The sequence below is a fragment of the Zalophus californianus genome, chromosome 15, assembly GCF_009762305.2.
Source record: "Zalophus californianus isolate mZalCal1 chromosome 15, mZalCal1.pri.v2, whole genome shotgun sequence".
Taxonomy (NCBI): Eukaryota; Metazoa; Chordata; class Mammalia; order Carnivora; family Otariidae; genus Zalophus; species Zalophus californianus.
In genome coordinates this window covers 82,129,998-82,144,462 of record NC_045609.1, presented here as the reverse complement: position 1 = coordinate 82,144,462, position 14,465 = coordinate 82,129,998, and the positions used below count along the sequence as shown (strand labels likewise).

The 14,465-nt window shown below is 42.9% G+C and overlaps 1 protein-coding gene across 5 annotated transcripts in view; it reads right to left on the bottom strand.

Moving 5' to 3' along the window:
• Window positions 1–4,367, bottom strand: part of EDRF1 (erythroid differentiation regulatory factor 1) — a 40,915-nt gene extending 36,548 nt beyond the window's left edge. For 2 of the 5 annotated variants that reach the window (XM_027595888.2, XM_027595889.2), the window contains exons 1-4: window positions 4,131–4,366; window positions 2,862–3,070; window positions 1,172–1,238; window positions 386–511 (exon numbers count right to left, since the gene is read on the bottom strand). In XM_027595888.2, coding sequence (XP_027451689.2) covers window positions 386–511; window positions 1,172–1,238; window positions 2,862–3,070; window positions 4,131–4,238 — 510 coding nt within the window. In that variant the 5' untranslated portion in view covers window positions 4,239–4,366. Of the gene's footprint in view, window positions 1–385; window positions 512–1,171; window positions 1,239–2,861; window positions 3,071–4,130 lie in introns of those variants that run through there. The other 3 variants (XM_027595890.2, XM_027595891.2, XM_027595892.2) reach the window with 3 other exon arrangements.
• Between the last annotated feature and the right edge of the window lie 10,098 nt (window positions 4,368–14,465).

The window sequence follows — 14,465 nt, the reverse complement described above, 5'->3', positions numbered from 1 at the left end:
CTATGTATTCATAGGAATAATTTCTAACATTCTTCACATTTCCTGGCAGTTATGTTTCATGAGAATCTCTTTAATGGAGACATCAAAGGACTTTTCCAAAATTTTTAACTATCCCCTTAGATTTCTGATTTTTCACAACTTTCTTCACTGGTTTCATCCTTTTCTTTGCAAGAATCCTGGCTGTTGGTTATAAATAAGTTTCTTCCCCGTTCACTCTGTTTTCTATTTTTTTGTTATTAAAACTTCTTTATATTCCATGAAACGTCTCATTTCTCAGTTGCCGAACTGCATTCCCCCTTCAGCCTTTCTTTGAAACAATACTGCTAGTGCCCTTAAGTTGTTAAAATAACTGCTTTAATGGTTGTTTTTCCACAAAAAGTATCACCTGAGATGATCTCATGAAGAGTTCCTGAATATCTAACTCATCGAGTAAGAGAGTCCTTCCTATGCGGTGTACAGCCATGCTTACATGGGACTTGCTGTAGGGAATCTTCAGGAGCTTTTTTATGTTCTTTAAAAAATTAAGAGGAAAAATAGTTAAAAAAGACCTTTTTAGTGTGACTTGAACTCTTTCAAATTTTAACTTCATTCAATTTTAAAGCATAATAAACTTTATTTTCCTAAGGTTATACGTACTGTACTGTACAGAAATAGCTAAATACAAACACATGGAAGACAAAACTTTAAAACCAGGATCACCTACACTTTAGCTGTCATCCTATGTTAATGTAAATGGTGGGCAGAGATTTAGTTTTACACAATGGAATTTCCTAAAGTTAAGTGCGTACAGGTCACTTTTGCACTGACCTATGCTTTTAGCATATCAGATAAAACTGACCAACTTAGGAGCAAAAGATTTTGCCATAGGTATCATTTCTAATTCTCAACTGGTAACATTATATAAATCATCCCACACATTTTAATGACTTATTAACAACTGCTATTATTAAAACACAGCCATCAATATTAATTATTTACCACTGCCAGTGTTTTGGGTGTCACTCCTTCCTTTTTGAAAGGAGATGTGGCACAGTGTTACTTTACTAACAGAAAGGGTATTCGATAATCAGTTGTATCTTATTTCATCAGCAATTTTTCAAGACTACAGAACAGAGCATGTTATAAATCCCTGACAAACACCCCAATTACATTCTCCAATAAGGACACTTACTTCAGAGTCAGAGACAACGTCTACATCATTTCCCACAGAATCAATAAAGTCGTACGCCATACCAAAGCTAATGAAGGGAACAAAGGCCACAAAGGTCATGCTCATGATACAAGTAGAGTTTATAAGAGATTACACCATCCCATCACTTCCAGGATATCCATCTTCCACATTCTTACATCTCTGCAATCAATATGCCTATCACCATTAGAATTAGTTTTTCCTTCTTCGTGGTACAAAGACTTCAATCAATCACATCTTAAATTTGACAAAATACAGTAATAATCATTAGAAGCAATTAATAGCAATTACTTTCTTTTTTGTAATTGCAAATCCCCCAAAAAGTCTCCAAGAGAAAGCAGTTCAAGATAGTATACTTTTTAGGTGACGAGACAAGAAAAATACAAGCAGAAACACTTATCAGGATTTTAGTCTCTAGGACTGTGTTGCTAGTGATACACAATACCACTTTTTCGGGGGGGGGGGGGGAAAGAAAGAACAATGACCCCAATTCAGCCCAAAGGAGAAAAGAAAAAAAAAATGTTGTGTCAGGTGCCACGTGAGGCACGTCTATAATCTCTAAGCCTGAAAAGCAGCTGATGTCACCATTTTTCAGTTAGTAAATGGCAGAGGATCAGAACAACTTACCTAGGACTGCCTCACTTCAAAGCATGCTCTGATGATTTACCATGCAGGGTAGGCAAGTTACTTAAGCTTTCTAAGCCTCAGTTTTCCCATGTGAAAATTAGTTAACCTAACTCAAAGGGTTGTGAGAATCCAATGAGCTAAACATAAAGTACTTAGCACAAGTTTGCGCATAGTCAATATAACTAGAATTTAAATCACTTCATAATATTTGTGTTGACATATAATTAAGCCATTCTTCTAAAAGAAAATATCTGGACTATTTCCAACTTTTTGCTAGTATAAATAATGCTACAAACAACGTTTTGCAAATATAACTTTTACCTTTGGAGGCATTAGGATAATTTCTAAACTACTAAATCATTAGGTTTTAATGTATTTATGGCTCTCGTTGGTTATGTGGACATATTTTAGGTTCAGTCACAGAGAGGGAAAGAAAAGAAAAAAGTATCCTACACATTAAGTAGTCTACAAGAATACGAATGTTAGTATATGTTTCTCTGTAAGAACCCAGGCCACTCTCTCACACTTAAATACCACCAGCAGAATTTCCAGCAACTGTCTCAGCAAGTATCAAAGTCAAGGGTGTAGGTCACCCAACATGGTGGGTTTCTACATCAGGCTTTTTCAGATGAAACCATCCACCACCATTTAATGAAAAACTCTACAGGGCAGATTAGGTAGTGCTAAGGGTTCTCCTCCTCATGTGCCACCCTGATTCTTTGTATTCACATACTCAAAAGGTATGTAGATCGGCTAAAAATAAAACAGCTGATTGAATTTAAGTGGTCAAAACTCAGCTTTGTTAATAACATGATGCAGACCCGAAAAGAAGTTTACGCAACTGATGTCTTCATATTAGAATACAATCCTACTGGGGAGAAAAAGGACTTTGAAAGTCAAACACAACCTTTTTCTAAAGAGAAATCTCACCAAGGTGATAAGCATTACAAATTAAAACGAAAAAGCAAACATTAGAGTCTGGGGGCTGGCTGGGGGGAAGGGGGTTGTTGAGAGACAAGTAAAAATGCCACTGATTAATATTTACCTTGAAAATGGCTTGCTTTTCTTACTGTTGCCAAGAATGGTAGTTCCTGCTGGCCCTAGTTTGGCACTCTCTCGTAACCAGTTGGCAGGTGGGAGTTTCAAGTCTGTTTTCTCTTCAAGGCGTGCAAATGCTGTTCTAGGAGGGGCAGAAGAGTATTTCACCACAGCTCGGCTCTTCACTTCATTGCCTCCAAGAAATAAAGCTGATCCCTAATTAACACATTGAACAAAACTTTTAATAACACTACTAGGAATTAAATATCCTACCTTTATAAAAAAAAAAAAACAAACAACAAACCACCACATCAGCCTTCACAAGAATATATGCTACACTTTTCTCATAGCAATAAATGCAAGCATACACTGTCGTATTTACTTAGCTCTTTTTCACATAATTTCAAAGAAAAACATGAGTCAAGAAGTACAATGTTTATGATTATCAGCTAAGACAGTGAACAAGCAAAAGCCAAGGACAGTCAAAAGAATCATATCAGCAAAATGCAAAATTTGATAAAACCTCTGCTTGTTATTGAAGATGTATTATTTCAATTTCAGTAACATATCATTTAGAAAGTCGTTTGTGGTAGGATATCTGGGACGTTTTTGTTTTTTAGGTAAACTCTACGCCCAACGTGGGGCTTGAACTCACCACCAAGAGACCAAGAATCCTTCCTTCCACTAACTCAGCTAGCCAGGCGCCCCTGGGGCTTGTTTTCAAGCAAACGTTTAGTAAGTGATTCGTCGGTTCATTACACACTCTGAACCTTCACCTTCGCAGGAAGGCACTGCGGGTTCCTCACACTCTTCACTTGCACACCCCCAAGCAAGCTCAGTGTCCGAGTTCACTATCCTAACCTTTCACGCAGTCCATTTTCGGCCCGGGAAACACTAGAAACCCTTCAAGGATTACTTCGATCCCATCTCGGTGAGGTCCCCGCTGACACCCTCTCTTTTCCCTCCAGCTTTGCACGACTGTGCCACATTTTGGAACCACATATTCACACGTACGCTTCTCGACAGCCGAGATCGTGCCTAACTCGCCCGTCGGTTATAACCGAGGGGGAAGCCAGAACTGCTTTTAATACGAGTGACTTGGATGGAAATACCCGAATGCCTGACCACAGACACACGGGCTTCCACTCCGTTTGGGGGACTGTCCGGGAGACGCAGAGAAGGCATCAGCAGCCTCCGGGAACCGTAACATGCCTCCCCCGCGGAGCGGGCCCGCAGCCCCCGGAGCCCTGCAGGTCCCGCCCCAGGACGGACTCACCTGTGCAGAAGATTCCTCGGATTCTCCCTGGGACAGGAGGCTAAGCCCTCCTCGAGCAGCGGCCCCGGCCGGCGGAGACTCCGCTCCAGCCTCCTTGGAGTCCCCCATCACCTCCGCCCAGGGTAGGCGAGGCGGAACGGGATCCGAGGAGCCGCGACAGAAACCGGGCCCACTGGCGCGGCAGCACAGCAAAGCAGGAGCCAGAGACGCCCCGCTCACTGCGCTTCCGGTCTCTGACCGGAAGGAGTCGCGGTGACGCGCTCAAATCTCGCGATCTTTATGCCAGAGGCCCGGTCCCGTCTTCCCCGGTGGAAGCCACCTTCGCGGCGGAGGCAGGAGGTGTAGTGCGCCTGCGCCTGTCGGAATCTCTTCAGGGGACCACGTCTCGCGGTAGCTGATTCCCAGGCTCCACCCCTTGCACGCCTCTAGCCTTTGTTGGCAAACAGTTCTGGCGACTAGGGCTCGGGGGTGTCAGTTTCCTCGAGGTTGTCGCAGCGCGGGCGGAGAGGTGCTGCAGTCCGTGTAAACCAGCGGCTCCAGTGAGATAAAGTAGCGAGGTCTTAGTGCTCCTGCCTCCCCAGCCTTCAGTGCCCCCACCGGCTTACAGACGGGCTCACAGCCCCAGGAAGGCAGAGATCAGGTGCCCAGGTGCGCGCCCGGGCTCGGCGTCCTGCCCCCGCATCACAATGCGAGGTTGGCCCCGCGGCCCCGAGTGTTGGAGCGGCGGCCCTCCGCCTTTACCGAAGGACGCATTTCAAAGGCGGTCGCACCTCCACAGGGTTTTGCAAGGTGCCGCGTTTGCTTAGTGACTCGGGAGGCATCTGCGGAAAGCCTGCTACTTGTCAGGCCCTAGGGAGCTAGCAAAGGGCTTTCTGGGTGGTCCTGGGGCTTCTCCAGCGTTAGTGTGCAGAGGAAACACCTGGAGATCTAGTTGACATGCAGATTCTGATTTTCTAGGCCCGGGATTCTGCATTTCTAACAGACCTCTAGGAGATGATGCCAGTGCTTTGAGTAGTAAGGAAGTAGAGAAACAGCCAGGGCCGTGTGAAGGCTTGGGAGATGCTAGGCTGTCTTCTGCTCAGACTCCTCATCTACTGTCTTATCAAGCCTAGTTAAATGCAGCCACATCCTTCATAAAAATTTGCTTTGTTTTGTGGTAAAACATTGGAAGGTTTTTGGAAAAATTAACTTTGCCTTGCAGTATTTGGCTGTCTCAACTTGTAAGTTACATTTGGCCCTGATAACTCACTATGTGCATATTCACACGTCCTTGTGACATCCTTGTGATTGAGGAAGCTCAATTTACCAATTGTTTTCAAATGTAATGAAACATTCTTGTGAATTATATTTAACAATGAATTATACTTAATAGTACATTTTGTAAACACTTCAACATACTGATTTTGCTTTTTATCGTTTTTTGTTTGTATTTTGTAGTCCTTTTTTTGCAAGGTAATACATTACTTACTGTAGTAAAAAATTGAGCACAATTTAAATTAGCTTTAGGAAGATGTTTAAGTCTTTTGGTATGTAATACCATTAACTTGTGCAGCTATCTTCTTCAGGAATGTTCAAGAACATTTCGATTGTACATATGATGTTAAATGATAAAATTTTAAAAAGCAAATATGCATTATTTTCCTAATTTTTAAAACGTATCTTTTTCTTGCCTCTATGTCCATAAAAACGACTGAGTGGTGAGATGAAGTGATTTAAAATTCTTTAAAGTTTTTATTTTCCAATTTTTTCTGATTGTGCATTTTATCATAAAACATAATTTTTATTAAACTTTTAAACATATATACTTTAGCTTCCAGTAATCTTTAAGTTCTTTTGTTTTATTGTATAATTTTTTGTAAGAAGGGATTTTCTGAGATATCAGTAATTCTTTTATTCAGGACTCAAATATATTGCAGGCTTCTTGAGAAGTAGGTTCCTGAACGCTTGGTGATGTTATTAAGTGGGAAAATGTGCTGGAAATGCCCTTTGAAAAGGCAGAGAGGGGGTGCCTGGGTGGCTCAGTTGGTTAAGCGTTGGACTCTTGATTTCGGATCAGGTCGTGATCTCAGGGTTGTGAGATCAGGCCCCATGTAGGGCTCCTCATTCAGCATGGAGTCTGCTTGAGATTCTCTCTCTCCCTCTGCCCCTACCCCCCACTCACATTCTCCCTCTCTCTCTCTAATAAATATATATTTAAAAAAGAAGAAGAAGCGGTCACCGGGGTGGCTCAGTTGGTTATGTGTCGACTCTTGATTTCAGCCCAGGTCGTGATCTCAAGGTCCTGGAATGGAGTCCCACATCAGGCTCCTTACTCAGTGGGGAGCCTGCTTCTCCCTCTCCCTCTGCCTGCCGCTCCCCCTGCTTGTGTTCTCTCTCTCTCTCTCTCTCTGTCAAATAAATAAAGTCTTAAAAAAAAAAAGAAAGAAGGAAAGAAAGAAAGAAAGTAGAGAAGAATGAAACAGAGTAAAATTCAGCATAGAAAAAGAGGTCAGCTGCAGAAAGGGTGCTGGGAGCAGAGAGGGGCTTCAGGCTGGGGGCGGGAGGACCAATGACTCCCATCCGCTCAGGACAATTTGTGGCATGAAACCTGAGGGGAGACTGGGTTTCCTGAGGCCACTCCCAGGGCTAGAACCAGCAAGCTATCGGCAGCAATGGAGGGGGATTCAGGAGGGCAGGAGAAACTGGGCACATCTGAGTTACAGAAAGTTGATCCATTCTTCTAGCTAAATGCTTGTTAATTGCTTTCTTTTCTCTGTTCAAACACTTTTAAGTGCTGTGTGTGTGTATGTGTGTGTGAGAGAGAGAGAGAGTTATCATTTTTTCTAATGTAAGTGATTGAAATTTAATGTTGCGGGTAACATGTATGATTACTTCCAGAATTTCACATTTTAAGAAGCTTACTTATGTTTCTTTTTGTATTGTATCAATGTCTGCCTTCTGCCTCCTTCCCTGTCCCCCAGCCAATCAGCACTCTTAGGTGTTTACCTGGCTCCCTAGCACCTGATGTTTTCACCACTTAGGAAATGTTTGTTGAATGAATGAACTGCTTACAGTTTTTTGCTTCAACAGGTTGTTCCAGAAGTCCATATATGCTGGTGCTTTTCCTCTGCTTAGAATACCTTTCCCTTCCTCACCTAGCTTATTCCTCAAGACTCATCTCAGGTAGCATCCCTAAGTCTCTCCTGACACCTCCCCCTCCTCACCCCTTAGGGTCCCTTTTCTTGTTCCCAAAGCTTATATGTAGCTTTATCCTGCACTTGCCACTTTATAGAAAAATTACCTGTTTGTATTTGCCTCTCTTGCCACCTGTGAGCTCCTCAGGGGCTAGTGTCCCATTTGATCAACTGTTTTACCAACACCAGGGCACAGCACCAGCCCATTGAACTGTTTCAGCCCTTAGGCAATGTAGGTAAAATAACTAGTATGACAGGCTTTTAAAATGCTTACCAAAGTGTTTGAGACATAAAAACAATGTTGTTGGCTCCAGTTTTTTTTTAATCTGCAAAATCAAAGCTAAAAATGTATAATGAAGTATTTCCAAACTATTGCTGTCAGGCATTAATTATTAAAGTTAGTCTTCACAAACAGCTTGTTCCATTCTAAAACAATTTGTAGGTTAGACTGTATTTACAAATCTCATCTCCCAGCACACGTTATGATTTCAGAGAGATCCCAATCATAAATTTGCTTAGTCATAGCACACAGTATTTTCCAAAGCAAAATTAGAAATCTTGTCATAAAAGTTTACAGTTCTGGGGCCACCTGGGTGGCTCAGTCAGTTAAGCATCTGCCTTTGGCTCAGGTCATGATCCCAGGGCCCTGGGATTGAGTTCCTGCATGGGGCTCCCTGCTCCTTGGAGAGTCTGCTTCGCCTGTTGCCCCTCCCCCCACTCATTCTCTCAATATCTCTCTCTCTCTCTCAAATAAAGATATAAAATCTTTAAAAAAAAAATGTTACAGTTCTATGTAAGGAAGATGCGTCTAGGACCCTGGGAGTTCTGCCCGCAGAGCAGAAAACATGCAGGGACCGCTTAGAATAGGGCTTGTGCCTTGAGAAGTGCCACGGTCCCCTCCACGACCTAGTGTCTTACACCTACCCACCCTCCATGGTTTACTTTGCCTGTGGGACCTTGGAAGGCCCTGGGTTTCTGATTCCTTGCCCTGGACTTTTCGAGCTGGAAGAGAGATTTGAGATGATCTGAGCCAATCCCATCCCTCTGTATAGATTGAACAGTGCAGTCCAGAAAGGAGGATAGAATTGACTTGTTGAACATCATACAAAACTAGTTTCACAGCAAAGGCAGGATGAGCCTCAGACTCCCACACAGCCACTGGACCTTTAATTTGTCTCAGAATCACCCGAGGAACGTGTTAAGCCAGTAGATCCTCCAGCCATCTCCAGATTCAAAATCAGTAGGGTAGTGCCGAGACTCTGCATTTTTAGCAAGGTTCCAGTATCTGACCACTGCGGCCGGTGACCAGAGTTTAGAACAGTGATCTCTATAGAACTCTGCCAGCTCTCAGGAAGAACTGGAACTTTCTTCTTTTTAATCTGAAAAGTAAGGGCAAAATTAAGCCTTCCTAGTACTTAATATGCACATTGACGCAGGCATCCTTCCTTGGGCCATGCTCAGGTGGTGTATCAGGGAAGATTGACGTTTACAGCCAAAATAAATGATCCCCAAATGTAGTGACTGACGACTAGGGCCCCCAGGTGAAATTCAGGATGCTAGGTTACATTAGAATATCAGATAAACTGTGAACAAATTCTTAAGGGTAAGAACGTCCCAAATATTTAGTGGAAGTGTATCCCAGGCAGAATTTGGGATAGCCTTGCACTAGTCCACGTGATCTTTACTCTGTGAGGCCGACTGATGAGACCACCCCGAGCATTGCCTGTTAGAGTGGTACAACCAAGACAGGTACTACCTGTAAACCAGTCCCCAGAGCTTCTGGTCAGGAGTGACAAATATTGCTGCCACTCACCATTTTTTTTTTTTTTTTTTTGGCTAAAATGAGACACATGACCAAGTGTAACATTGGTACAGCAGGGAAGATGAATGCCCCCAACAAGGGGGCACTGGGTGTCTGGTGGCCATTCTGTAGTCTACGAGAGTATATGGTGGCTCAGACGGGCTAGTAGATGCCATCCATGTGGTTAAGTCTGGTGACAAAACAAGGCCTTTAGGAGAATCTTTTCAGAATTCCGTGATGAGGGGTGACCTTGAAAATCTCATGTACCACACACAGTTCACAGATCATCGTGTGACAGAGCACTTAAAAGAATCGTCAAGCTTGGGCACCTGGGTGGCTCAGATGGTTAAGGGTCTGCTTTCAGCTCAGGTCATGATCCTGGGGTCCTGGGATCGAGTCCTGCATCGGGCTCCCTGCTCCTTGGGGAGCCTGCTTCTCCTTCTGCCTTTCTCTCTCTCTCTCTGTCTCTCACGAATAAACAAATAAAGTCTTAAAAATAAATTGTCAAGCTTAAAAATGAGTTACTGTAGTTTATAAAAAGTGTCCTACATTTCCTCATCTTTTTTGTGATGACAAGTTGCCATCATTAGGATGCTTTAGGAGAAAATTTCACAAAAATAAACAGACTTAATCTGTCCCTTTGAGAGAAAGGTGATGGTTTAAACAAGTGAGAAGTCTTTGGTTTTTTTTTTTTTTAAAAAAACCTTATCTTATGGAGAGAGCATTTCTGAAAATAGATGTTTGCAAATCTTTCCAACATTATATGCTTTTGTTGCTAAAAATGACCTACACTGCTTATTAAAAACTCATTTCTGCAGTCAACTTAAGAGCCCAAACTTCTCGCATCTTACAAATCTTCCAAATGGAGTTTGTTTTAAGTATATTGAGGAATTCTAAGGAGGCCAGGGGTGCAGATCTGGTTTACCTTAGGCAGTGTCTAACCAAAGGGAGAGAGCAGAGCCCACATCCTACAGACCACAAGCCCGCCATGCTCCTCAGCCACACTCTAAGGCTTTGGAAAAACCTATCCACATCTTAATTGTTTTCCTCAGTACCACTCATTGGCCTACTCAGAATGCCCAGACTGATCTCTTTGTCAGCCACCAACTGATTTGTTTACCCCAAAAATGTGCCTGCAAGATTCACTCTTCCCAGCTGCCCACAGAGGCTTTCTTCTCTCTCATACAGCCTGTTTCTCATTTTGTTCCTTGACAACAGTCTGTTGACCTTTCTTCCTCAGGAACGAGTAAACAAATTGCGTGTAAAACAATTTACTATCTCTGAATTATTCCTTGACACCATGTAATTGGTGTGTAAGAAAGACTGATGGACTCAAAGAAGATAGAAATGTAACCAGATTTCAACTACAGCATTTGCCTCATTTGTGGATACAATTGAAATGATAGTTTGACTTGGAAAGCTCTGAGACCATGTGATTCTTCCTAGTTAGTTTACTTATCTTTTGAGCTATTTTAAGTAATGACAGCCATTCCAACCCAGTTTTAAAATAAACTGAACTTAGAGGGATACTTCAAATTGTTCTGCCACCAAGTTTTCAACCAAGAGCCACAAAAATAAACCTGTTTGACCACTTTACTCTCTTCTAAAGAATATTAGTGGAACAAAACTACTAGTTTGCAGTCGATAAATTAAAATATATTAAATATCGATTGTTTTCTACTTTTGTGTTTTGATGTTCATGTATTACTGCCATGATGTAATTTACCAATAAGTAAATATACAGACATTGGGGCTACATGTTCAGAACATTTTAAAACTAATGACAGTGTGTGATAAGGAAGTTTACAGACCACTGTTTTTAGAAAGACTATTTTAGACACACCATGGTATCAAAAACCACACACGCCAGCCACTCTTTGAGTCAAGAACAGTTATCAAGTTAATGATCTGTATTTTCCTTTACACCTTAATTTGACAAGACTAGAAAAATTTTTTAAAGTATAAGACGATGAAAACTTTGAGGAGCAATTTACTAGTGTAATGGCAAGACCCTCTTGGTTAAAACTACATGATACCTTATTTAATTTAGGTGATAATTATTTAATTGCTGTTCTGTAGTCTAATAACATTTAAACAAATTATTTGAAACTCTTCAGAAGCCATTTGGATTGCACTTTCAGGAGTTCCTTTTCTGGATACTAGAAGAACTCAAATTCTTCTGTAAGTGATTAGCATTGACTTTCAGAATAAAATGCAAGTGATTGTAGGGGCAGGTTGTCTCTGCTAGGTATTACTTTCACAGCAGACATGCTCTTAGTCTTTGTGAGTTTTAGTCTCCGAAGCTGATTATTACCATAAATGAATCCTAGGAACAGTTTCAAAGTCACTAACGTTCGCTCTTCAGACCACTCATTGGTGGCTGGAGCCTGAGTGGTTATTCATGCAGTGCACGCACCTTCGGCGAAAAGTGAGAAGGAAGGAATTCTCAAATGAACTTTCAAATCAATCCCACAGTCAGGCGCTGCCTGTGGGTCCCCCCTCTGCCTTTCCAGTTAAGGGCTTGGCCTTTGCAGACCCTAATGAATCATTTGGCTATTACGCATTTACAAGGAGGCTTCCAGTGGAGAGAACAAAAGGAAGGTATCACTTAGTGCCAAGGCCTCAGATGTCAAAGTCGCTGACTGGACAGACCTTTTAACTAAACATTTCTATATTTGTCTTCTCGTGGGTATGGAAAAGATATATTTTACTTTCTCAGTGTCATGCAGTCACAAGGCACCCAGGAATAGAATCCATTGCATGCAGACGTTGGGCTGAGTGGTAACCACTGGATGAACGAAGGGTGTTATCCACATATGACAATTTTTTTTACATATTTATTTACATTCTTTCTCTCCAGGCAATGAAGCCAGAATCCACAGATGTCATTATCCTTCTGCATACTTTTGTTTACTACTCAGAAGGCAAGGATATTGCATTTTTTAAAGTGTCTGGACTTTTGTTCTTTCTTATCACAAATGACTTGAGCAGCTCTGGCCATTCACGTTTACCCTGAGTGAATGTGCCAGTCAAAGCCTTGCTTCCTGCAGAGCTTTGAGATTCTGGTACAAAAGGCATTTTGTAAGCACAAAGTGGAAAAGCATCATTGATATTCATTCACTGATACTCATTCACTGCTGTGGCATTTCTCTCTGGAATCTTCCCCTTGTTTGTCAACATTGTGCAAAAAGACTGACCTCATCTACATTACAAGTACCATTCTTTTAATGGGCTGGAAGTAGGAAAGAGATAGCACAAGAGTGGGAGGAGAAACTTGAGCTCTCCTGTTGGAGGGACTCAGCCTTGTTTATCCCCTAAAACTGGTTGGACATAATCAGCGTGGCTATCATGAATTGTTTAGGAAAGACCTGGCTATGAAAGCCCTATGACGCTGTGTGCATCTTGGCTGCAATGAATGTTTATGATCTGATTGTAGTGACTCAAGGGAGAAATCACAGCCATAGGGAGGATCCTCAGAGGGGTTGTGTAGAATAGAACCGGCCTTCTGGGCAGAGGGTGGTCTGCAATGGCCTCTATTGCTACAGGAAGCCTTCTAGACTGGAGAAATTTCCACTGAGATGTCTCCTGGGACCTGTGGCAAATCCTTCCATGTAGGGGACGCTACTTGGTGTCATTTAAGAAACATCAAGGACTTTATGTTCCAGAAGATCTCAGTGTGTGACTTATCACACACATGGGTTAGGGTTTGCCAACCGGATTAGCTGAAGTAGAGCCCGGCTCTGAGGGGCTCCCATTCCTGTTTGGGAATGTCCTAGAACACGGGGCATTACCCAAGAGGCAGAGCCTGGGATGGCATTACTTCGGTCAAAGGTCTGAGCGTGGGGACCATATACATGAGTGGGGGCACGTGTAGATTCGGGAGGAGAGCAGCTTGGACAGCAGGAGTGTGGCCACAGGGAAGGATGGCACCCCGGGGGGGCGGGGTGGGGGTGCTGCCTCCTAATCTTCTCATACCTGGGCCTGGGGCCTCCTCTGAGTCTGCAAATCAGCTGCGGCTACTTCTCTTCCTTCGCTTTCTTCTTCAGATCTTTTCATCACACAATTTTCAAATATATACCTAAGTAGAGAGAATGGGAAAATGAACCTCCATGTACCTGTCACCATCACCCCCCTTGAACCATTATCAACACATATCCAGTGTGCCTCCTCCCCCAACCCTCCCCTTCCTCAAATTATTATTGAAATTAGTTCATTCTTCATCGCTTTTAATTTAATCTTCCGTGTTGCCTTTTTCTGGCCATTTTCTTCTGTCAATCACTGTCTTAAGTCAGGCTGCTGAGTTGGCACTGAAAAGACACATTTCTCAAGAGAGCCCTGAGCAGTTCTGACAGAAATGTTGGGATTGACCAAACAATGTATGCTTCATTCATTTCAGACACTTACTGAGTCCTAGGCACAGCGCTGGGTTAAAGACAGTGGCAGAACAGGGCTCGTGATTTCAAGGGCTTATGATCTAGTTCTGGGAAGAGAACAAGGGCAGTAGCGAGGACTCAGCAGTAACAGGTGAATGTGAGTCCTGCTATGGTAAAGGAGAAGGCCCAGGTGTGGTAGAGCTTCCAAGGTGTGATAATTACACTCGGCTGGGAGGGGTGGATGTGGAGGGTGATCAGGAAGGGCTGTGGAGCCTTGGGTGTTGGGGATTTGGAAGGTTGGGCAGTGTGGGAGGGTGAAGGAAAAACACTTGCCAAAATGTGGAGGTGGGAGCAGCGCAGGCAAAGGGGAGGGGACAAGAGCATCACCTGTTGACTGGTACACATGGTGTGAGGGCCTTGGTGGGACATGGGGCATAGGAAGGAGGGCAATTGGTTCTTTCTAGGTTAATAACTAGGCCATTCTTATTTCTTTTTTTAAAAGAACTTATTTGAGGAGAGAGAGAGAAAGAGAGAGAGAGAATGAGCAGGGGAGGGGCAGAGAGAGAGAAGCAGACTCCCCGATGAGCAGGGAGCCCAACTCGGGGGGTCTATCCCAGGACCCTGGGATCATGATAATGACCTGAGCTGAAGGCAGACGCTTAACTGACTGAGCCACCCAGGCACCCCTAGACAAAACTGGATTTCTAGAAGCATGGCTATGAAAAAGAAACTCAGGACCATAATAAGGAAACCAAAAGAAATCAAGGTGGGCTTAATGAAAGTTAGCAGAAATCACGAACACTCAGGGAGCTGCCTAAAAGAAAGTGGACTCTGGGTCCACTAGCCAGGCGACACATTTTCTAAACCTAGAAATGAGCTTGTTTGTGACTCCCCGTTACATACAATGTAAGATAAGCCACAGTCCTTTTCCACTGAGTTCTGAGAAGGTACAGTTTTTGCCTCTGAAATTAATACGTGGGCAGAAAAT